The 23,373-nt window shown below is 42.2% G+C and overlaps 1 protein-coding gene across 5 annotated transcripts in view; it reads right to left on the bottom strand.

Annotated features, from left to right (window-relative positions):
* The window catches only part of FBXL4 (F-box and leucine rich repeat protein 4), a 50,174-nt gene that overhangs the window by 20,427 nt on the left and 6,374 nt on the right, over positions 1–23,373 (bottom strand). The window contains exons 1-2 of one of the 5 annotated variants that reach the window (XM_028723022.2): positions 6,333–6,465; positions 1,739–2,339 (exon numbers count right to left, since the gene is read on the bottom strand). In XM_028723022.2, the coding sequence (XP_028578855.2) occupies positions 1,739–2,229 (491 nt within the window). In that variant the 5' untranslated portion in view covers positions 2,230–2,339; positions 6,333–6,465. Of the gene's footprint in view, positions 1–1,738; positions 2,340–3,219; positions 3,329–6,241; positions 6,466–23,373 lie in introns of those variants that run through there. The other 4 variants (XM_028723023.2, XM_028723025.2, XM_028723024.2 and 1 more) reach the window with 4 other exon arrangements.

Below are 23,373 nucleotides of genomic sequence, written 5' to 3'. Positions count from 1 at the left end.
AAATTTTTTTTTAGTATTGGTAATGAAATTAAGTTCAAGTTGATAAAAAATACAGCATGAAGAACACTAAAAGGGGGCTGATATAAAATACTTAACTCTTCTATCTCATAAAACTTAATAAATATCTCACAAAATAAAAAGATTAGATAATATACTAACATTATTCACTGACTCCGATGTTGATTTCTTCTTAATATAGCACGATTTACACAGGTTTAGGAGGGAAAACTGAGAATGCATAGTGAACATGCATTTCAGTAAGTGAACAATTAAAGGGGCTATTAAAAAAAATGCAGGTAATTGCAGATGAAGTGATAGCCAACATATGTGTTTATGTGAGTATTTTTCCAGACAATGGCTGTACAGACAGCACACATTTTATGGCAGAAGATTTTTCTGAGCCTTGATGCGGAAAAAATGGTCTCCTTGGGATGCCAACTAACACATGCCCAGTTTATGCAATCCAATATTTTGGAAATAAAACTTTAAAGATATTTTGATGTTGTTGTCGAAATAGCTCAAAAAGATGGAATTCTGAAGCCCTTTCAAGAGCTATTTTGTCCAAGGACTGGCTTTATAATGAAGAAGCCATTGGTAGTCCACTATGGTAACACACAAATGCCCACCATTAGGTTGAGAAGATTATGTTGAAATCCAAAGTTCTTCTGCCTTGAGATCTATGGATGAAGGATGGTGTTCAAATTTAATAAATAATGATGAATAATAACATGTGATGCAATATTGTCATTCTTAAGAGCTACTGTTCAGCTCCTTGTCACCTATAGCAGCAGAGAAGTTTTTACAGCACAACACCATCCTATAAAGACAGAAGATTACAGGGTGCCATTGCCTAATTCTACCCTGGCCCCAAAAGCTATTTGGGATAATGGCTATATGGAAGCTCCATGTTCAGATATGGTATGGCACACTGAATATCATTTGCTGGAAAAGTTTATTGCCTTAAAGTCCTGATGGTGGGCTTTATGGAGGCAACTGGTTAGTCACTGGGGAAATAAAGAAAAGGGAGTAGGTGGATCTTCCTACAGAGTTCTTCTTATAATCTTCAGGACCTGTTGAAGACCAGCCAAGCAAGGGTTTGTGTCCTCTGTGCCTCCAACCCCACACCTTGTTGGTGGGTCTCAGCATCATCGAACCCGGTATGAAACACGTCTACACACATATTGCTTAAAAAAAACAAACCCTTCAAAGCATTGTGACTAAACATCAACTTTGTCTGGATACCTATTCGGACATTTGGAGGGCATATGTTGAACTGTATGTGTAAATTAAGATTGATGTATTGATGTTTATTGTATTGTGAATATGAGCTGACTGCTTTGTTTTCTTCCCCCACTCTCTTTGTGTTGTGTTCCCCCCACTCTTTCATTAATAAATTTGCATATACAGTGGTACCTTGGGTTAAGAACTTAATTCGTTCTGGAGGTCCGTTCTTAACCTGAAACTGTTCTTAACCTGAAGCACCACTTTAGCTAATGGTGCCTCCCGCTGCTGCCACACCACTGGAGCATGATTTCTGTTCTCATCCTGAAGCAAAGTTCTTAACCCGAGGTACTATTTCTGGGTTAGTGGAGTCTGTAACCTGAAGCGTCTGTAACCTGAAGCATCTGAAGCATCTGTAAGCCGAGGTACCACTGTGTGTGTGTGTGTGTGTGTGTGTGTGTGTGTGTGTCACATCTCATATCAAGGAAATGAAAAGTAAATTAATAAGATGAATTACCTTACTTCAGCAGGCAGCGTTTGGGAATAAGGACTTGCAGAACATGCCAAAATCCTAACGACAGCACCAGGGTGATAGGTTTCCAGGACATGTATTGCTGTGGGATAAACTGGTTCATCAAAAGCAAGCTCTACATAGTCGTGACTATGGAAATTGGGTGGTGTCCTTGTGAAAGGTGACCGTGCGCTAGGACAGACTTCCCACCATGTTCCATAAGTTCGAAATACAGCAGTCTGCGTGAAGTCACCAGAGCTAGGGTACACATTAGGAGTTCCAGCCAAATTCCACATGGTGTATGACATGCTGTTTTCACTACCATAATGGGAACTGAAATCCAACACTTCTTTGGCATATTGGACCACTTCGACATTGATAGGTAAGGCTCTGTTTGATTCAATAGCTCTCCGATTGTTCATAGGTTCGCCCCTTGTAGCTGTCCTGGCTCGGCGTCGAAGGCAAATGTAGTAAAACATGCTCAGAACTGTTAACATGGGAAATGCTGGTGATATCCAGATAGCTATTATCAAGTTGCTAAAGGTCAGGGATCCTCAAGAGACATGCATTGCTTCTTTGTGGGACGTTTGGAAAAACCAACAGGCACCTAAATCAAAACAAAAACAAAGAACAGTTAATACGAAAACTATCCAAGAAACAAAATTGCTTTTACTAGTTTTAGTTGGCTAGCCTTAAGTTGCCACTGCAACATTTGAGAAAAACAAGTTAGTAAAAGTTTCATAAAAATATTATTGTCTAACAAAATGTCTCATATTGCCTTAAAAACAAAGCTTGCAGACAAATCTTAGTTTTCACTTCATTTTTTGCAGTAGTAATAGTGAAAAGGCATCCAATTAATTTCAGAATCATAACCTTGGACGCTGTATTCAAAATAACATCATTTTTGCATGAAAAGGCAGCATCACCGAACATGGACAGGTTATATAGATATGCTGCCCTGCAATCTCACACCTCATTCACCATATGGAGTAGCAGATCATTGTGGTCCAAAGGACAGTAGGCTACATTGATCAAATCTGCCAAAAGAATGAATAAAATCCCCCAAATTAGAGAGGTGCTATAATTGTTGCAGTAAATGCTAACAGGCTTCACGGCAAGCTACATCTGCTGAAATCCCCCTTCTATGTAACTATTAAAAGGTACAGGAAACCCATCCTCTTTTTATTTATGTCTGACTCTAGAAATAACTATTCTCCACACATTATTGAATTAAAGCAAGCAAGTCTATTGTTCCGCATGAATCTCTTTGCTAATGTAAATGTCTTATATTAGAAATCAGCATCTTTTGAGGTAAGAAGAATGGAGCTGACCAAATACACCCTACTGATGGAATTAGTTCTGCAAGAGTTCCTTTCAAGGGTAACTTTAATTTTGAAAGCATCTTCTGTGCTAACCAGATCTTGCAGTGCATCCCCAATGTCACACACCATGTTTTGACACATAAGGTGCATATTTTTAGGATTCACCTTAATTTTGTAATTGTCAGTTTTTAAAAGCTGTTTTCAATATTGTGTTTTCATATTGTAGTCCACCATGGGACCTTAGGGTGAAGTCTGGGTTATTAGAAGAAGCAGGAGGAGGAGAAGAAGAATTTGCATCTGAAAGCAGGCAAAGTATCTAAATATGAGATGCACAGAATGGAGTCCATACTGAACAAATATATCAAGTTGTCACACATTTCAAACACCCAATAGAGTAACACTTAGTAAATCAAAACCTAGAAAAAATTTAAAAACATTTTATAAATTCAATATACAATAAATTTATTTAATTAAAATTTTGTACCCCAAAATAAAAGTATAAAAGATAAATGAATAAAAATTGCTTTGCCATTGCCCAGAAATATTAACTTAAAGCAATGTTAATATAATTGAAGCACTTAAAAAATATAATTTATACATAATATTAGTTTCAAATACATAATTACTACATTAACATAAGGAGGGAATCAAGCTGCATTTTAATAAAAAGAACAAAAAGTTATGTGTTCAAAGTGCCTTAGTAATCCCAGAATTGTATTAACCTTGACAAATATACTTATGTACAGACTTATGAGCCAAGATTACCCCCAAATTAATCTTCTTGTCTCTGCTCTTAGCTGTTTATCTTCAGCGGCAAAGAGAAGTGCCTATAACCTGTTGAATCTGCAACAGGGATGATGAAATAGCTCTTAAAATAGATGCAGTATTTGTGTAACAGACATTTACTCGAACATGCACAACACAAACCTAAATGTTGCCTGCATTTCAAAGGCAAACTATTTATTTTGCTGGAAAACAAAGCCAAGAAGGTAGCGATAGCTTAATTCATTTCTACGCTATAAATTTTTAAAAGATATTTAATCTATCTTCTCAGAGAGAATTTTTTTTGTTTTGACAGCTCCAGAATTACGAGAAAAACTCCACTGTTCTACAGATTTATCTGTTCATGCTCAAGAACATAAGATGAACCTACTGCACCCAACACCTATGTAGTTCAGGGTATTTTCTGTTTTCACAGTAGCCAAGCAAAACCCCGGTACAAACTTCACAATCCAGACATGAGTGCAAGAGCCCTCTCCCACCCATGATATCCAGCAACTGGGATGCTTGCACTCCGTTCAGAAGCTGAGCAGAGATTTCACCAGTGCCAACAGTCTACTCCATCATCTTCTGCTTCAAACTAGATGCTTTACTTATTTTACGTAACGTGCATCATGCAAAACAGTACACTTGCCAGCAACCCACTCTGCTGGAAGGCCACTTTTACTAGGAAATGTCAAAGCCTCCAAAATGACTGCCACAAATGTTTCTCATTTACACCTTGTTTTCCCCTCCGAAACATGCTATAGAGAAAGTGAGTTGGACACCGCCCAAGAGTTCAGATTCAACCCAGTGGATGTTATTTGATTACTTGTAATAAGGTATGGTATAGTGGTTAAGGTGTCAGGCTGGAACCTGTGATACTCGAGTTCAAAACCCCAATTCAGTTATAAAACTCAGTGGCTGACTTTGGGACAGTCACTGTCTCTCAGACGAACGAACTTGAAGGGGTTGTTGCGAGGATCAAATAAGAAGAGCCTGAACTTCCCCTGTTTCCCCTTATAAATTCCCCCCTCAATCTAAATTAAAGGATACTAAATCCTCACTATATCTGTTCCCCCCACCCCGAGACATTCGTTTCTTCTCAATTTTAACAATTCAAAACATTCCTGTATGTTCAGGTCCTGTAGAACTGTCCCTAACATGTGTCATTTGCACAACTTCAACCTCTTCTTCATAGACCATTTACCATGTCTTTGTTCTCCACACCGAACAAAATAACTGCTGAAATTATCTTCCTCCCACCACTTTGTCACTGCCTTTTCCACTTCTCTACATTGGTATCCTCTCACTCCCTGCATTCATTCCAAACCTCATCAAATTCAAGGCTTTGCACAACCATCTCACTCATGCTACTGCAGGGTGAGGCAGGTTTTTCAGGCTTCTTGGATCTACAGTAGTTTGGGTTTGTTGGTTGTTGTTGTTTACTAGAAATTCAACCAGTAAAGTGTAAATGGCACACCATTAGAAATAAGAACAGAGTGTCTTTTGAGCACATCTGGAAACTAGGGGTTCATTTACAGTATCAGAATTGAATAAAGCTTAACAGTCCTTTTAACAAAAAGTCCACTCCTGGCTACCTTATGTTTTCTTCAGTACAGCAGCCTAATGAAAACCTTCCTGCTGTTGCCAAATGTCAAGTAGGTAACCTTTGGTGATCTACTATAAATACCACCCCTAAACGCTGCGTGTAGATCCCGACCTGCTTCTCACCACTCCTACTCTATTGCTTTCCCGGAAGCCTGTTTTATTACTAGCCTAACCTCTCTCCCTGATGCTGGGAAAGATGGAGGGCACAAGGAGAAGGGGGCGACAGAGGACGAGATGGTTGGATAGTGTTTTCGAGGTTACCAGCATGAGTTTGACCAAACTGCGGGAGGTAGTGGAGGACAGAGGTGCCTGGCGTGCTCTGGTCCATGGGGTCACGAAGAGTCGGACACGACTAAACGACTAAACAACAACCTCTCTCCCTCTCACACACACTTGCAGCTCAATAATAATAATAATAAAGCATTGCCACATCATTTAAAGTAAACGCAGGAATGACCTCCAATAGGGAAAAACTACACGCAATTTTTAAATCATGAGGATTCAAGGGTAGGCCTTATTAAAAACCTAATCACAAGGTAGTTTTGGAGACACGTGTTAACCATCACAAATAACTTATTCCTTCGCCAAGATCTTGTCCGCTGTGGAATTAAAAAGAGCTCCTTCGCAAAAGGGATTTATTCCGCCAAGGGGAAAACACTGCATTATTTGCAAAAGCAAGGAGGGAGGGGGGAGGGGGACTCTGCCATCCGTTGGCCTTTTCTCAAGTCTTCTGATGCGGCCAGAGATAAGACAACTAGTGGCCTCGAAGCCCTCGCCCCTGGCTTCCAAAACCCCCATGCAAGCTACCAGGGCAGACCTCTGAGCAACAGGGGGCGGCCGCCAGGTGCTGGCTCCAGCATCGCCCTCGGCCAGAAAGAAAAAGGCTGCCCACCCATTTTCATGCTTACTGTTCAGATAATCTTCGCTCCGCTGCCCGAGCCAGCTCTGGGCAGCGGGACGCGTTCGCGACCGGCGCCGAAGCTACCGCCGCCATCTTTGAAGCTGGCGGGCGCAGCTCACGCGACGCGCCATGACGCCGGGAGGGGCTCCGGGGGGCGGGGCTTTGCTCGCTCGCTCCTCCTTCCTGCTCAGTTTGTCTGCTGATAGCGGGAGGCCGGCTGGGTTTCGTTTGCAGCGCTCTCCCAAACAGCGTTTCTTAAACGTTTTGTGACTGGTCTTGCCGTGGCAATGCCCACCCACCCTTTTCTAGGAGATTTAAGCTTTCCGCTTGGGCTTTTATCGCCTTTTCTGGGCTGCTTTCGGGATAGTTTGCCCTTGCTCTCCAATCCTGCACAATCCAAATATTGGATTTCATAACTACATTAAGCAGCCATTCAACTATTTCCTCAGCTACGCTTCATGTTGCATTGCCACTGCAATTTATTTTGAAATCCACATTTTGTGCGATCTTCGGTTCTGTGCCTCCAGGCCTCAGAAGGCATCCTGCTCTTTTTGACTGCCCATACCCAGAGCCTTGATTCATCCTTAGCTGTGGGTAATGTTGATATCAGCAACGGTGCAACCGTAAAAAAGGATTGAATTATATAAAGGAACCTGACACAAAACAGAGACCAAACGGGCCTAGCATGTAGAGAAGGAAAATAGGCACTATTTCTGACTGGCAAGGGACACTGCCCACGTGCCAACGGCCTGACATAACATTTGCAGGTTGGCACAAGGCTTTATGCCGGGTACAAAACTAGTGGTAGATAAGCAGAGAGAAGAAGAAGCCTTTATCAAGTTCAGTTTAATGGCCAAATGTCTGATGGGGAGGATGTCATGGCCATCCGTCAGGAAGACAGCTGCAGGATGTGGCCATGCTTGACTAATGACAACTCAGGTTTTTGGTGGCAGGTATGCAGTCCTCCAAGGACTTGCCGATCAGAAGGTCGGCGGTTCAAATCCCCACAACAGGGTGAGCTCCCGTTGCTCGGTCCCTGCTCCTGCCAACTTAGCAGTTTGAAAGCACGTCAAAGTGCAAGTAGATAAATAGGTACCACTCCAGCGAGAGTAAAAGGTAAACGGCGTTTCTGTGCGCTGCTCTGGTTCGCCAGAAGCGGCTTAGTCATGCTGGCCACATGACCCGGAAGCTGTACGCCGGCTCCCTCGGCCAATAAAATGAGATGAGTGCCGCAACCCCAGAGTCAACCACAACTGGACCTAATGGTCAGGGGTCCCTTTACCTTTATGCAGTCCTCCAGCAGGCCAGCAACAGGCGTTCATTCTGTCCAGAAACTGCTGATGCTCCAGTGCCTCCAGGAGACTGGTAGTTGCAAGGAACAGCCACCACTGAAACCAATAGTTTGCTTATTCTCTGCCTTTGGAAGGTGTGGTAAAAGGGATTCAGGCTACATGCAGCCCAGACGGAGAGCACAGGAGTAGAACAAAGAACAAGAAGTAGCCTGCACAACTATCCTTTGAGGAATTAAATACCTGGAATTTCCTACAGTCATCAAAGGAGGAAGTGCAGAAGTCTGGGCAAAATTCCCAGCCATTGGCTCGATTCATTATTATTGGACCTAGTCACTGAATTACTGTGTCAGTTTCCCCCCAATTATATTCTTATTATGAAGGGGTATCCTGAATTATTCATTTTAAGTTCAATTCTTATTTCAGTTCAGCCTAGAACTTCAGATCAGTTTCTGTTCCAATTTTTGAGAGGGAGGGGACATAGGTTCAGACTGAGTTTACATGTCCTATTCTAATTCAGATTGACTCCCTGGTTCTGTCTTACTTAACATGAGTCATAATAATAATATGTTCCAATTAGTAGTTGTTAACTTCTTTTTGTAACAGAACTATGGAAGGCCTTAGGCGGAATCAGGGGTGCCAACTTGAATAAAATATTGTGGGAGCCCAGGGAAGCCCCACCCCCCATAACTGATCACATGACAGAGGGCACACATACCATTTGAATGGAAATGCCCATCAACTTTGTGGGAGTCCGGCCCCCTCAAATATTTTATTGGGGGGCTGAAGCCCCCACAGCCCCTGGAAGTTGGCTCCTATGGAATGAATGTACACATCCACTCATACCCTATAAATATCAGGAAAATTAAAACAAACCTTCTCAAAACATAAGTATATGGAATGTTTTCCCTGAGGCAGATGATTGTTATACCCCATCTACAAAATTACCATTTCTATGAAACCTGAAGATACTGATGTGTTCAGAACGAGTTAAGCATGATTGAATTATGCACCATTAAGTCTGCATGTTCTGTGATTTTATCATTTGTGGATTGATTCCTGGTATGCTAATGAAGACCTATGTATAGTTTTCTTGATTAACTCATGGCTTAGAACTTGTTACTTTGAGTACTAAACAAGATTTAAGGGGTGGGTTTTTTTGTGTTTTTTTGAGGTGTTGCGTCTGATATCTCAATTATTCATCCCAGGAATTAATGTACAATTAGCATGAATTCCAGCTACCATAGAAATAAATGGCTATGTAAATTTGGATGCTGTTCCTGGAACATTTTAGAATAATAAAAAGTCTGGCATTAATATCTTCACGTTGACTACAGTTTTAGATTGTTTAAGGTAGTCTTCCCAGGCTTTAGATGTTTTGGACTATATACCATGTTAGCCAGGGCTGGTGAGACTTGTAATCTGAAACATCTACATGATGCATGGATGGGGAGCTTGACTCGAGGAATTAGTCTGAGGGGTATTTGAAGGATTTCTCCTTTCTACTTAATTGTCCCTTCTGTTTCAGGTGATTGAAGAATAAGAAAATCAAAGTCCATATAAAAATAGCATTTATTTATTATTTATTAAATTTGTATGCCACCCTTTATTTGAAGATCTCAGGGCGGCTCACGGCATAAAAATACAAGATAAAAACACAAATCACACTATCCTCCCTCCCCTGCAAATACTGTGAGTAAAGCTAGCATGGTCCACTGGTTTAAATGTTGGTTTGGGATCAATTAGACCTAAATCCAGAATTCCTACTCACCTGTGAATCCTTCTGAATGGGTTTGTACAGGTAACTGTCTCAAAGTCTCACCTACTTCACAGGAATTTTAGGAAGAAAAAGGTGATAAGAACTATACAACAGCTATGAGCCTTGATGGCTATATTCTGCATCCACTGCCAGAAGCATTATCTCTCTGAATACCAATTGCTGGGAATCAGAGGTGGGCAGAGTGATGTTGCACTAATGTCCAGCTTCCAGGCTTCCCATGGGCATCTGGTTGGCCACCAGGATGCTGGACTGGATGGACCAATGGCCTGATCCAGCAGGCTCATCTTTGTATTACACTTTGTTCAGTGACACACTTCATTCTCCTGGGCTCTATGAGAGAGACTTTCATATTTACCTTTTGCTTCATAGCAGTGGGCATATCATTAAAGGTAAAGGTACCCCTGCCCGTACGGGCCAGTCTTGACAGACTCTAGGGTTGTGCGCCCATCTCACTTAAGAGGCCGGGGGCCAGCTCTGTCCGAAGACACTTCCGGGTCACGTGGCCAGCGTGACAAGCTGCATCTGGCGAGCCAGCGCAGCACACGGAACACCGTTTACCTTACCGCTAGTAAGCGGTCCCTATTTATCTACTTGCAGCCGGGGGTGCTTTCAAACTGCTAGGTTGGCAGGCACTGGGACCGAACGACGGGAGCGCAACCTGCCGCGGGGATTCGAACCGCTGACCATGCGATCGGCAAGTCCTAGGTGCTGAGGTTTTACCCACAGCGCCACCCACATCCCTGGGCATATCATTAGTTGGTGATAATTCAAAGGCAGCCTTTATGACTAGAGAGTTGTTTTTGCTGAATCTTGTGGATGCATGGCACAATCAAGGTGTATCTAAGCACACCAAATACAGTGGTACCTCGGGTTAAGTACTTAATTCGTTCCGGAGGTCCGTTCTTAACCTGAAACTGTTCTTAACCTGAGGTAAAGGTAAAGGTACCCCTGCCCGTACGGGCCAGTCTTGCCAGACTCTAGGGTTGTGCGCCTATCTCACTCAAGAGGCCGGGGGCCAGCGCTGTCCGGAGACACTTCCGGGTCACGTGGCCAGCGTGACATCGCTGCTCTGGTGAGCCAGAGCCGCACACGGAAACGCCGTTTACCTTCCCGCTAGTAAGCGGTCCCTATTTATCTACTTGCACCCGGGAGTGCTTTCGAACTGCTAGGTTGGCAGGCGCTGGGACCGAGCAACGGGAGCGCACCCCGCCGCGGGGATTCGAACCGCCAACCTTTCGATCGGCAAGCCTTAGGCGCTGAGGCTTTTACCCACAGCGCCACCTGAGGTACACTTTAGCTAATGGGGCCTTCTGCTGCTGCTGCTGCTGCACCACCGGAGCACAATTTCTGTGCTCATCCTGAAGCAAAGTTCTTAACCCGAGGTACTATTTCTGGTTTAGCGGAGTCTGTAACCTGAAGCATATGTAACCTGAAGTGTATGTAACCCGAGGTACCACTGTATGTCAAAATATGTTGACAAAAATAGTAATTGTGGGGTGCCCACACCAATATATATCAGGACCACAGCAAATCATACACTCAAGCAAAGGGGACAGTGTCCTCTGTGAGATGCCACTGGATCCTGTCTAGCACAGGTGTTAATTTTGAGTAAGTAACATCATTGGGATCAAATATCTTCTGATCATAAAGATACATGAGATAGGGCACCCCAACAATTAATTTAGGATTTGGGGACATATCAACTTCTGAGTTCATGGATACACGAACTTTCTTTCTTAGGGTTTGGAACTTCTGAGCAGTACAGAACTGGAAACTAGTAACCAACTTCAGCATCGTTATAGATTCCTGTTTGATTGAGTTTAACTTTTATCCCAATCAAATCATTATAAACCCATTAACTAAGAGACCGAGTTATTAATCTTGTCTGGAGTAATAGGTCTTTAAATGTTCATTTCTTCTTGTCACTGGTTTTGATTTGGTATATACTAATGAACTGCAATTAGGGCTATTAATAACCCTTATTACTTAGCCTTACTTGGTTCTTAGTCCAAGATTAAGCAGCTGCCTTCTTAAAACCATTAAACGTGTTCTGTCCTTATACAATATATATCCCCCCCACCTTCCTTTCAAAAGCGTAATACTGAAGGAGCAAGAAAAGCAACTTAGCTCCCCTATAGCTTTTTGGTCTGGTTAGGTGCTGCTCTCTGGATGCTGCTTGAGAAATGAGCCTTTTGCTCATCTTCCCTTCCTCCCCTAGAGGAGTCACAGGGCTTGCTCATTAGAGCTATGGGATGATGTAGGCAGCCGCTCGCTCACATTTCCCACTTCTGGCTTCTCCAGCTTTGTTGAAGCAGCATCCCAGAAGGGGTCTGGCACTCAGATGCTCTGGGCTCTGAAGCCATCACCGGCCAAGCACATCTTCTACCCTTGTTCTCAACCCCCATGGAGGAGCATCAATGGCAGACAGCTTGGCCAACTTGCTTGCATCTTCCTTCACCACTCAGGGAGCTCAGGTTCCCTGAGAGATATGGAGCTGAAGGAGAAAGCCAAAGTGTGACTGGGCTATCTTAGCAGTGGTAATAGTTTGTGTGTGCAGAAACGTTAACAGCACAAGATCCAGAATTAGAATTATAAGATTTCTGGACATTTGGAAGCTGTGGTTGTTGGTGTTGGTGCAGGGAGGGAGGGAACCTTAGGCCTCTCCCCAGGTTACAGGTGTTTTTGCCTGGCTGGAATGTGTCCTTTTCACTTTTCAGTACAGTGGTACCTCAGGTTAAGTACTTAATTTGTTCCGGAGGTCCGTTCTTAACCTGAAACTGTACTTAACCTGAAGCACCACTTTAGCTAATGGGGCCTCCTGCTGCCGCCGCGCCGCCGGAGCCCGATTTCTGTTCTTATCCTTAAGCAAAGTTCTTAACCTGAAGCACTATTTCTGGGTTAGCAGAGTGTGTAACCTGAAGCGTATGTAACCCGAGGTACCACTGTACACACTTTTGGGTATGCAGAAGCTCTTGTTATCTGGGTACAGCCAGGAAAAAGGCTGTGATGAGGGGACTGAAGGCAGGCAAGCTTTCATAGGTTCTCCTCAGTTCCACATGGTGGGATTCACAACACCTTTCACATGCGCTCCGTCAGGAAGATTTTGGGCATCACATGGCAGGACAGAGTCTCCTTGTCTCCTTGAAAGCAGAAGTAGACCTGTGTCTTCACTCACTTTGCTCTCCAGGGATAGCCATAGAATTGTTCCTCTTGGTCAGTGGATCCCAGAAGCTCTGAGTCTGCAGAGTTTCAGGAGATGGCAACAGTAGCTTCCGAGACAATACAAATATTTATTATTTATTTATGGATTGTAAAAATTAACTTATACAATTAAGTAATAACACTGTACAGGTCCTGACTGTTTTTCTTTCTTTCTTGGGCCTTGATAGAAATAACAGTTCCCCACCTCTGTATTAACCCATCAGCTAAATATTTTGATGTAATAAGTGCAGCCTCACTAACTTCATGGCAATTCCGTATTTTTTCAGCTTTGTTTCCTTCATAAGGCAGGCAAAAAGAGGTCCAGGCTCTTATCTGCTGTGTCACATTTCCTAAAATGGTTCGTGTTACTTAGCGTTGAAAATTGCCAAGTCTGACATGGCAAAGAGCTATTTTAAGCTGCAAGACACACAAGCATTGACGTATACAACTGAAGCATAACTCTACACCCTATGTCCTTCTGTCAGGTCTCATCAGAGGAAAGGTTTCAGGGCTGAGACTGCATAGAGCAGGCTGTCTGAGAGGAACAGAGGCAGAAATATAATGCAAAAGATGCAGGGGTCGGGTTCCAGAGCAGCAAACAAGGCTTAGAGGGGTCAGATCAGGGAGTCAGAACCAGGCAGACACCAAGGAGCAGTCAAGAAAAAGGAAGCAGAGGCTTAGCGTCATCATTCTAGAGACAATGTACTCAGACAGGAGCAAGTTTTACAGTTAGAGCTTAGTGGACAAGAAGGTCATCTGACAATGGTCCAGGAGAACTGTAGCCTAAGTTGCATCCTTGAACTGCAGATGCTATCCCACTCTATTGGATAGGCTTGCAGAAAAACCAGAGCTCTGTTGGTACCAGGAGGTAAAGTGCTAGAACATGATTACTGGAAGATGTGATTTGAATCACACATGACATCCACACCCTCCAAATCTTTCCCTTTTAGGGGAAAGAAAAAAGCTAGCCTCAGTGAGCTAGAATGGCCAATAAGAAGCCATAGCAGGAGGCAGGACGGGATTTACCGTTTTTCATAGCGATGGTATGCCAAGCAAGGGCTGGGAAGACACACAAGAGCAGTGACACAAACGGCATCTGTTTTGGCAATGTCTTTGACAAGGGAGTCAGCCACATGTAACATGGCACCAGCAGAGGTGCTTTTGGGCCAAATCCTGTATGCTTCATAAATGAAGTGCTGAACTGGCTGCAAGGGCCTTAATCTTCACACATGGGAGCCTTAGCCTTGCTTGAAAAAGCAATTTCACCTTGAGATAATACGAGTTGCATTAGACTTTAATTTGAATGTTTATTTTTATTCTATTTCTTTCCCACCCTTTCTCCCAAAGGAGCGTATTTTTATTCTAACTTTATCAGTTCTTTACTAGTTAGCTCTTCCACCATTAAATAGCAACATCACAGCGACAGAATGCAAGTAGGTCACTCGGAGCCACTGGGAGGGGGGGGAAAATCCAATATTTTGCACTGTGGTTTGTGTGATGTGTGTGTGCACGCGCTGTGATAAAAACATTTTGTCCTTCCTGTCACTTGATGTACAATATATTTTTAGTTCCTTAGGAGTGGAGTTGCTTGCGTCTATTTTGATTGTAACTCCCCACTTTGTAGGCCCCACTTTGGCATTAGATCCCCCTGCAAGGGGTTAAGTTCTGGCTCAGAAATGTGGGCTGTTTGATATGAAAACCATCATTGTTTGATATGTCAAATAAAACATTTGTCAATCAAGAGTCTTTAAGCACTGGGCTATGTGACATTTACTCTTTTATACACCGACAAAGTCCCTGGTGGCCTGCCTTTTTTCCTCTCATTTAAATAGTAGTAGGAGAACAAATCATACTTCAGGGCAAGTTGATAACTGCCAGTCACGATTCCTGCCTTGTTTACTATAATGAGGAGGGTAATAAATGCATCTGACCATTTCAGCTGGCATTTGCATAGATGAATGATTTGTCCAGTCAGTTGCTCTCTTGTGATTTGGGCCTCTTTGTCAGCACAAAGAGCATTCAGTCTCTTTGGAATTTGCAGCCGCCAAGCTCTCATTAGTAAACATCCTTTGCCATGAATGATTCAAATAATTACCCCTGAAATAATAAACTGTTTCACAAAAAACATTTTATTTGATGGCTCCAAAACATCAACTTTTCTGAATTGTTGACATTCAAATCAGCCAGAAAGCTTTATTGTTTGGCAACAATGACCCACTTGTAAAAGGCTGGCCATTGTTTTACCACCAGTAGACCTTTCAACTTGGCCCACTATCAAATGGGGTCCTTCAGTCCACCAGCCAAACACTCTGGGTAATCAGAGGGCATGCACCAGATGGAGCTGCAGTAAACTGTGTGCTCGGGCTCCAAACAAATTTTCGTGCAATTTGCTTCTGATGTTGTAAGCACCAAAATGCCAAGCTAATTAGCAGCAGCAACAACTTCTTGTCTGTTTACACCTCGAATATGGGCCTTTGTTTACACTGAGCAACCGCTGCGTATGCTGCCTTCTGTAATGGTATTCGATGGGTATAATTAGATGCCATTTGATATAGTTTGCTTGAGTTCAAACAAATGAGCAAGCAACAATTATACCTTGTTATAATCTTTGCTAGTCCATGGCAATGGCATAATAGCAGCACGCTATCAGTTCCTGTTACCATCTTTTTAACATCCACTCTGCCGCACGTAATTTTGAAAGTGTTATTAAGCTGAAGCTTCTTTAGGTGGCGAGAGAGTATTCATGAACTTGCCTAACCCTTCATTATTGTGTGTAAATGTAAGTGTGAAAATACCTGAAATGTACCAGAAGGACTGCTTAATCAGGACAAAACAGGATGGTGTTAATTTAAGTCTTCCGCAGCTGTGAGGAAAAGCATTAAGCAAAGAAAGGGCAAGGATTTCTCTGTCACATTGTACATTTCCTCTTTGCTTTGCACCCACTTTGATATCTGGCTGTATTCAATGTGTCAGCAATTACAAGAGCGATTACTCTTTTTAAAAAACTTAAATTTATAACATGGCCTTCACCAAAAAGTTCCAGGGCAGAAATACAAAGCAAAAATTTAAAAATAATACTGTATAGTAAAACCAAAACATTATAAAATTCCAGCACAACAAAATGGCAATGGCAGTGGATTACTAAAGCAACCAATATATCGAAACTTTATTGATCTACTCAGGTATGCTGATTTTTACATATTACTGTTATTATTAAACAGAAATTATTGTGCAAATGGAGAACAAGATACAGAAAGAAGAGCAGGGCCAGTCCTACCATTAGGCAGAAAGTGATGGCTGATTAGGAAGCTGATGGTTTTGGATGTCATGAAAGCTCAGCAAATCCATACCTTCCATTTATTGTTGCATTTTTACTTCCATGGAGTAAAAATGTAAAAAGGCACCTGTAACATTTTCTACCTCAGATGGCAAAATGACTTGTTCAGCTTTGGGTGCACCAGAGCTAGATCTGATATGGGCATAACCACAAAATACTGAGAGTCATGTTTGCACAGTGAAAAAAATATTGTAAGAGACTACATTGTAAAAAATGCATATGTAGATCCCATAGAGCAATGGGAGGAGCACTGTGAATTTACAATGATCTCACAAATGACATTATTGGCATTGTGGGCCAAGCTACATATTGCCCTGAGAAATCCAGGACTTATCTTCAAATGGGTCCCGTCCCCCCCCCCCACACACACAAATTGCAGCCTTGGGAAAGGGATGCTAATTTAATCTGGAAAGCAGCAACCAACACTATATTTCCAATCTATTTACCACCTTCTTCAACACCTATTTGCTCCATGATCAAGTCCCTGTGTTACATACACACACAAATAAACACACAGCAAATAGCAGCTCGTTGGGGATAATTTAGGTCAGGAAAATTGTGCAGGGGAAAACTGGTTTAATGCCACTCACCCCTGCACCACTTTCCTGATCAAATTATCAGTCTTGTCTTTCTCACAGCTGCACTCAGAAGAAGAGTATCGTTTGCAGAGCTCTAGGTGTAACATGCAGTATGAGTCTGAGGGAACTGTTCAAAACAACCATAGCAAAAGTGATAATCAACCCCAGTAAAGGGTGGGGAAATGCAATATCAATACTTTCCCCCTACAGTCAAAGGAATAAAGCTCAATCTAATATTTTCCCTTTAGCTCTTAAAAAAAAAACCCCAAAAAAACATTGTCTTTTCTAACTCTTTGTCAGTGCCAAGTCTATTTTTCATTTAATTCTTTGGCTTGTCAAGACCAACATCAGGAGGAGATGAAAAATCCCATTAATAGTTCAGATTTGGCAGATATATATTTTAAATGTCTCATCCAATTTGGTGTTTGTGAAATTATGTGACAAATAGAACTGGCTGCGCCTCTCAGTGCTCAGACTATACAACTGACGGCGAGCCTCAAAATATGCAAGGCTTTTCATATGAACAAATGTGACAGTCCAGGGACACTTTGTGAGGACAGGTTGGACTTCAGAAAGTCAATGAGCAAGCAAGATGGCTTGGTCCAATGGAGTCCAGCGCAGAAGTGGACTAACAAAGGAAACTGAGAAGATGGTTTATTCACCTACTATCAACCTAACAATAGATGAATCTTCATAGTACATGTGGTGTGATTTAGGAAGAATGGTTTGACATGCATGTGAAGGCAAGGGGCCTGTGGTCTCCATGCAGACAAGCAGACACAGGACTAGGTATGCAGTACTGCCAATATCCACACCCACCCTCCCCAACACACTGCCATCATATTCTATACTGTAGAAGGGAACCTTTTATGCAACCAGCCATCAAGACCATATGAGCTCAGGCAGACACACAGCATGACCATGAGGAGGGTCTACCTGGAGCAAAACTGATGTACAGGGAGCGCTGTGAAGATGTACGTCCTCTGGGGAGATCTATGCTGGGTATTCATACCAATGTGGGTTTTGTACATGTTCCAGTGGCTGGGTAATGTGCAGCATAGGGAGCTGCTAGGTTGTGAAATGCTGTGCTTGTTGTGAGATGGGATTGATCAATGTGCCTTCCAGCCCTTAAGGCTTGCCCTTGTGAATGAACCTCAGTAACAGCTGTGGAACTCCACACATGCAGAGACACATTGGAATGCCAAAGGTTATGCTGGGGTTTGGGGGCCTGGAGCGCAGCTGCACATTTCTACTTCAGAGCCCCTGCAAAGAGGGATTGATACTCACCACAGTTTAAACGTAAGCTGTGTTTTTGTTGCTAAGACTAGAATGGAGAGTCAAAGCCGATAATCCTCCACCAAATGTTATCCTGGCAAATTATTATATAAGTCAGGCAATGTACTTGTGAAACAAAGTTGGTGTACCCCCAAAGTGGAATTAGGCAGTGCAAAAGTTCTACATGCTGACACTTGAAAGAAATAACTACACAACATGTCTCTGTGCAGGCAACACAACTTTTCCATCATGGCCCATAGCATCTTGATCTTCACACAATACCTTTAAGGAATGACTTTGCAGCATTTCTGGGCAGGAGGGATGGAGAGAGAAGAGTACAGTCATGAAGACAGCAGATGCCAAACTGCAGGTGTCAGTCAAGGCAAATAAAATATACATACCAGCAGTGATGCTTTGGGTGTACACAATATTGCCCCCAAACTGATCTGTCAGGAGGCCAATCTTTGCAATTCAAAGATTTTGAGACAGGGACTGCCTTTGAAGAGGAGGTAGCATTTCTTAACCATGTACCATTGCTGCCTCCACTGCAGAATAAAATGGAATTCTCCTCACACAGCCCAGATGTCATCTTCCTCCTTGTACTTTTGAAGGGCCACTGTTGCTTTACTGCATTTTTAGTAGCCTTCCCCCAAACACAAACCGTGACCCAAAGCGACTTACAAGATCATACAGACATTAAAGCCAACTATAAAAAAAACCAAACCAAGATCAAAAACCTAAAAACACATCCATAGTATATATAAAAAAGGAGAGTCTACAACAACAAACCGCCACGAAAGATGGGCCAAAAGCTTGCGTAAAAAGAAAAGCTCTTGCCTAAAAATTGTTGATTTGGCACCAGGCATGCCTCCATGAGTAGGGTATTCTACAAGTGGGGATCCACCAATGAAAAGGCCCATTCTTGTGCTGAAACCCTTCACACTCCCTCAGAGGGGGCACACAGAGGACGATGTCAGGTGAGAAGTTCCAGGTTCATGTTGGCTCATGTGGGGAAAGGTGGTCCTTGAGTTATTTGGATCCTGAACCACATACGGCTGTGTAGTGCAAAACCAGCAAAATCAGGTGCTGTGCTCTTATGCAAGTGAAAGTGTTTTGCACTAGTGCAAAGCTGGTATCTTTCATGAATTTCTGTCACTGAATTTCATTTGAAATTATCTGTCTTGTTGGAACGGTGGTAGGCTATTCTCTAAAATCCACTCCAAGAAGTTGATATAGACCAACTTCTTCAGTTACTGGGCCAATTAATATTATGATCAAACTTTATATTTACTTTATATATCCTGTGTCAAGATTTTATTTTATTTTACAATATTTTTTATTAGTTTCCAATTACAAAAATCCAAAATACACCTCATTATATCAAATCACAATACCAAATCAAATATCAATTAATCAAATATCCAATGTGCCAAGATTTTTAACATGTGACTTACCTAAAGGCAACAGTTTTCAGTCAGTGCTTTTTATATGTAGGGGTAATATTTGCAATACAAACAGTTAATTAATATATACTAATTAACTGCATTAACTAAACCACAGAGCCTAGGGCTTGCTGATCAGAAGGTCGGCGGTTCGAATCCCCGCGACAGGGTGAGCTCCTGTTGCTCGGTCCCTGCTCCTGCCAACCTAGCAGTTCGAAAGCACGTCAAAGTGCAAGTAGATAAATAGATACTGCCCCAGCGGGAAGGTAAACACCGTTTCTGTGCACTGCTCTGGTTTTCCAGAAATGGCTTAGTCATGCTGGCCACATGACCCGGAAGCTGTACTCCGGCTCCCTCGGCCAATATAGCGAGATGAGCGCCGCAACCCCAGAGTCGTCCGTGACTGGACCTAACTGTCAGGGGTCCCTTTACCTTTACCTAATATATATATAATTATAAAACCACAACTAATGTTTACAAAAAGTGGGATGCAATGATATATTCTGCAGTATCTGATATTCATTTTTTTCTGTCAGCATTGATTGTATATGTTCAGTAGCCCTCCCAGCCTATCCCCATCTTGTCCCATGTCTATTTAATATGCAGTATCAGGGCAATACATGACACATCAGATTAGTAAAATGTGAGCAAGTCTATGTGTTTGCCTAGTGTTTAATAACTTACACCTAGTGTAATAACTTAAACTCTAAAGTTATCATTGAATCGTTGACATCCAGTGCTTAGTTGTTCAGGCATTCAAAATATGGCTCCACATCTTCCATGGTTTTCTGGACATGCTTCCTTCTATTCAGTAGGAAAATGGGTTAAATGGGATATTTCAAAAAGCAAAATAGAGCAACAGGACATTACTCCTACATATTCCAGACTTTCAGATGCCTCTCATATTTTCATGAATGAAAGGCCTTTTGGTTACTTTTCATTGTGGGGGAAAAAATTCTTCTGAGAAGTTTAAAGGCCACAAAGGGAGTACAGATAAGAGTCAACACTGGATGTACAATAAAATAAGTTTTTTGTTATTAGGCTGCTGTGCAAAATATCTAAACAGTGCTCATGTATATTTGCAGAACTTATATTGCCTGTTTTTAGCCATGTCAAGGATTATTTGACATATTGTCTAAGACAAAATGGTTTACATTGAATTACAGTTCCCTCTCAATAAAAAATGAATTTGAGGTGCATGTGATCTAAGCTTAATTTTCTACATAGCCCCTCAAAGGTACTAGACAGTAATAAACAATTATATGCAGTGTCCAAAATGAGCTGGGGGGGGGAGTAATTGGGGTAGTTTTGAAAGAAGTGGAATGGTTTCAAGATGGGAAGAAGCAAGGCAGATAGTTAGGCCAGACACAGCTATCTAGGCTTGAAAAGAAGTCGGACGGTTATAGATTCACCTAAGAAGCAGCTGTATGGCATACCACCCCATACTGAACACTGCTTAAATGAATATACAGAAAAAGCTTTATTATTAACAACCACTTCTATTTCAATGTGGTGCAAGATCCTATTGTTTTATTTCCCTTACTTTCCTTCCCCACACCATCCTCACATCTGCTCCAGATGGTTGGGAGGATACCCAGAACAAGTGTAGGGTTGCACAGGTGGAGGATGAGAATGTTTCACTGCACAAGGAGAAACCCTTGCACTGATGGAACATTCACCTTGAATACAACTCTTCATAGTTACTGTAACTGGGGAAGGGCTGTAGCTCAGTGGTAGAACACCTGCCTTTGCATGCAGAAGTTCCCAGGTTCAATCCCCAGTAGCTCCAGGAAGGTGTGGGAAAGAATCCTACCTGAAATCCTGGCCTTCTTTCTTCCCACCTTGAAACCATTCCACTTCTTTCAAAACCACCCTCTGATGCTAATAGTTCATCTCTTACAGTGTGAAAAATAGCTGGTAGGAAAATACTCTAAATCTTATCCTTAGCATGTTTCTTTGGAAGTAAGTGTCACTGAGCTCACACAAGTCTTCTGGGGAATGCCATTCTGGTTGAAGAAAGACAAAGGTGCCGTTAAGCCCAAGGGTTAGCATGATAGTACCCAAATCTTTCTTCAACAGTACAGATTATTTTGTCATGAGTTTGGCCATCTTGGTTTATATGGCCAGGCCCATCACTCTGATGATATGCCTAAAGTGGTGCCTCACAGTAGTTAGAGACAAAGTCATATTAGGGGCAATTCATGCCTTGCTTGTGGGCCTCACGTAGATATCTGGTTGGCCAATGTGGAAAACATGATACTGGATGAATAAGGTTTTTGTCTAATAAAGTGGGGATCTTGATATTCTCCTAGCCTGGTCTACTCAGAAGAAAGTCCCATGGATCTACCTCCTAGGTAAATGGCATTAGGATTGCAGCCTTACTTGAGTGTAAGCCTCATGGATCTCACCAGAACTTACTTCCGAGCCAATATGCATATGATTGTGCTGTAAAATGCCAGCAGGGCCCTGCAAGGGGTTTGTGAGGATACTGTTTGGATTTAAAAAGAATGTCGAGAGAGTTTGGCTGGAATCTGCTGAAACTAGGATGTATTCAAGTGTGTTCAGCTGCCTAAATTTCTTTGCTTGTATTTAATGTTCACTCAAGGTGAAATCCACCCTTAAGCAAAAAACCAACATGAGCTGTATGCTGTGGCTTTATTTATTTATGTTCCACTTAAGACCATTTACTGCCTTGTAGTTATGCAGTTCAATTCTGCCACAATATGTTAAAGTCCACTTCTTTGTTTCAAGGGCTTCTAAGTAGATTTTGGACCTCTGAATGCATCTCCATTATTTCAAATGCTTAGAAAGAGAACGGTGTCCACTTACATGTAAATAGAATGCTAAATGACCAAAAAGTCTTCTTGCTAATATTTATCCAACCCCGACCAATATCTAAATGCTCTTTAACATAATTTGTAGATATCAACCATTATCTTGCACACCACCCCAATCTTTGAGCAGTGTCAGATTCCAGGGGCTCCAGGAGCTTATCCAAGGCTTGTGTTTGGAAGGAGGGACAGGAGACTGTGATGGCTTTATGGTTTGTTTACACATATCTACAACCCGAGCCTACAATGAATAGATTCACAGCATTGGCACCCCCAAAAGTGTCTTATTTCTCCCATAGCTGCAGTCTTGGATTCAAACAGAAACCAAACATTGCTTTCAAATGCTGCTGTGACTCTCTCTCCAACTTGCTGCCCCACCTCTAGGTCACAACACTCCCCCAAACCTTCTACTCTAAACTCTGGCTTTATCTGTGGAGGGAAGGGGCCCTATCCATTTGCCATCCAGCACTGAGCCCCTTAATCCCCATTAAGTTATCACCTCACCAGAAAGCTAGCCTGGCTATTCCAAGAATTAGAAGCCTTGATTTAATTCTGACACTTGCTGGATCCAGGGTTTAGAAGGGTCTGGTACCCAGCTTAAAAACCCAAACTTATAGCACTAAATTCACTAGGAAGTTAGGTAAATAAGTACAGTGGTACCTCAGGTTACATACGCTTCAGGTTACATACGCTTCAGTTTACAGACTCTGCTAACCCAGAAATAGTGCTTCAGGTTAAGAACTTTGCTTCAGGATGAGAACAGAAATTGTGCTCTGGCGGCATGGCGGCAATGGGAGGCCCCATTAGCTAAAGTGGTGCTTCAGGTTAAGAACAGTTTCAGGTTAAGTGCGGACCTCCGGAATGAATTAAGTACTTAACCCGAGGTACCACTGTAGGTTATATTTTCTTCTCCCACCTTTCTTTGGTTAAGTAGCACTCAAGTTTGCTGATGTGCTATTTTACAGTCCATAATATATACATGCTCTGTTGTGGCTAATGCATAGAACACTTAAAAATTCATAGTAGATCAAGTACTATAGTGAGAACGAACAACATAATATTAATGTGGGAGGATGTTCAGACAATAAACTGTATGATCTCACTGTCTGGAGCAGACATGGAGGCAGGCCAACTTTATGAACTGGAACAAAGATTCAAGGATTTGTGCAAATGTCTCTTTTGAACCCACCATTGCCAAAGTCAGTAGGAACTGCATCACTTTACCTTGTTCTTGAATGATGGAACACTATTATATGAACTACATTTTGAGATCATTAAGCCCAAATTGTTACAAAAACCTCAAGTTGCATTCAAT

Source organism: Podarcis muralis, chromosome 3 (genome assembly GCF_964188315.1).
Source record: "Podarcis muralis chromosome 3, rPodMur119.hap1.1, whole genome shotgun sequence".
NCBI lineage: Eukaryota > Metazoa > Chordata > Lepidosauria > Squamata > Lacertidae > Podarcis > Podarcis muralis.
Note: the sequence above shows the minus strand (reverse complement) of the source record. Positions and strands in the feature narration are given on the sequence as shown.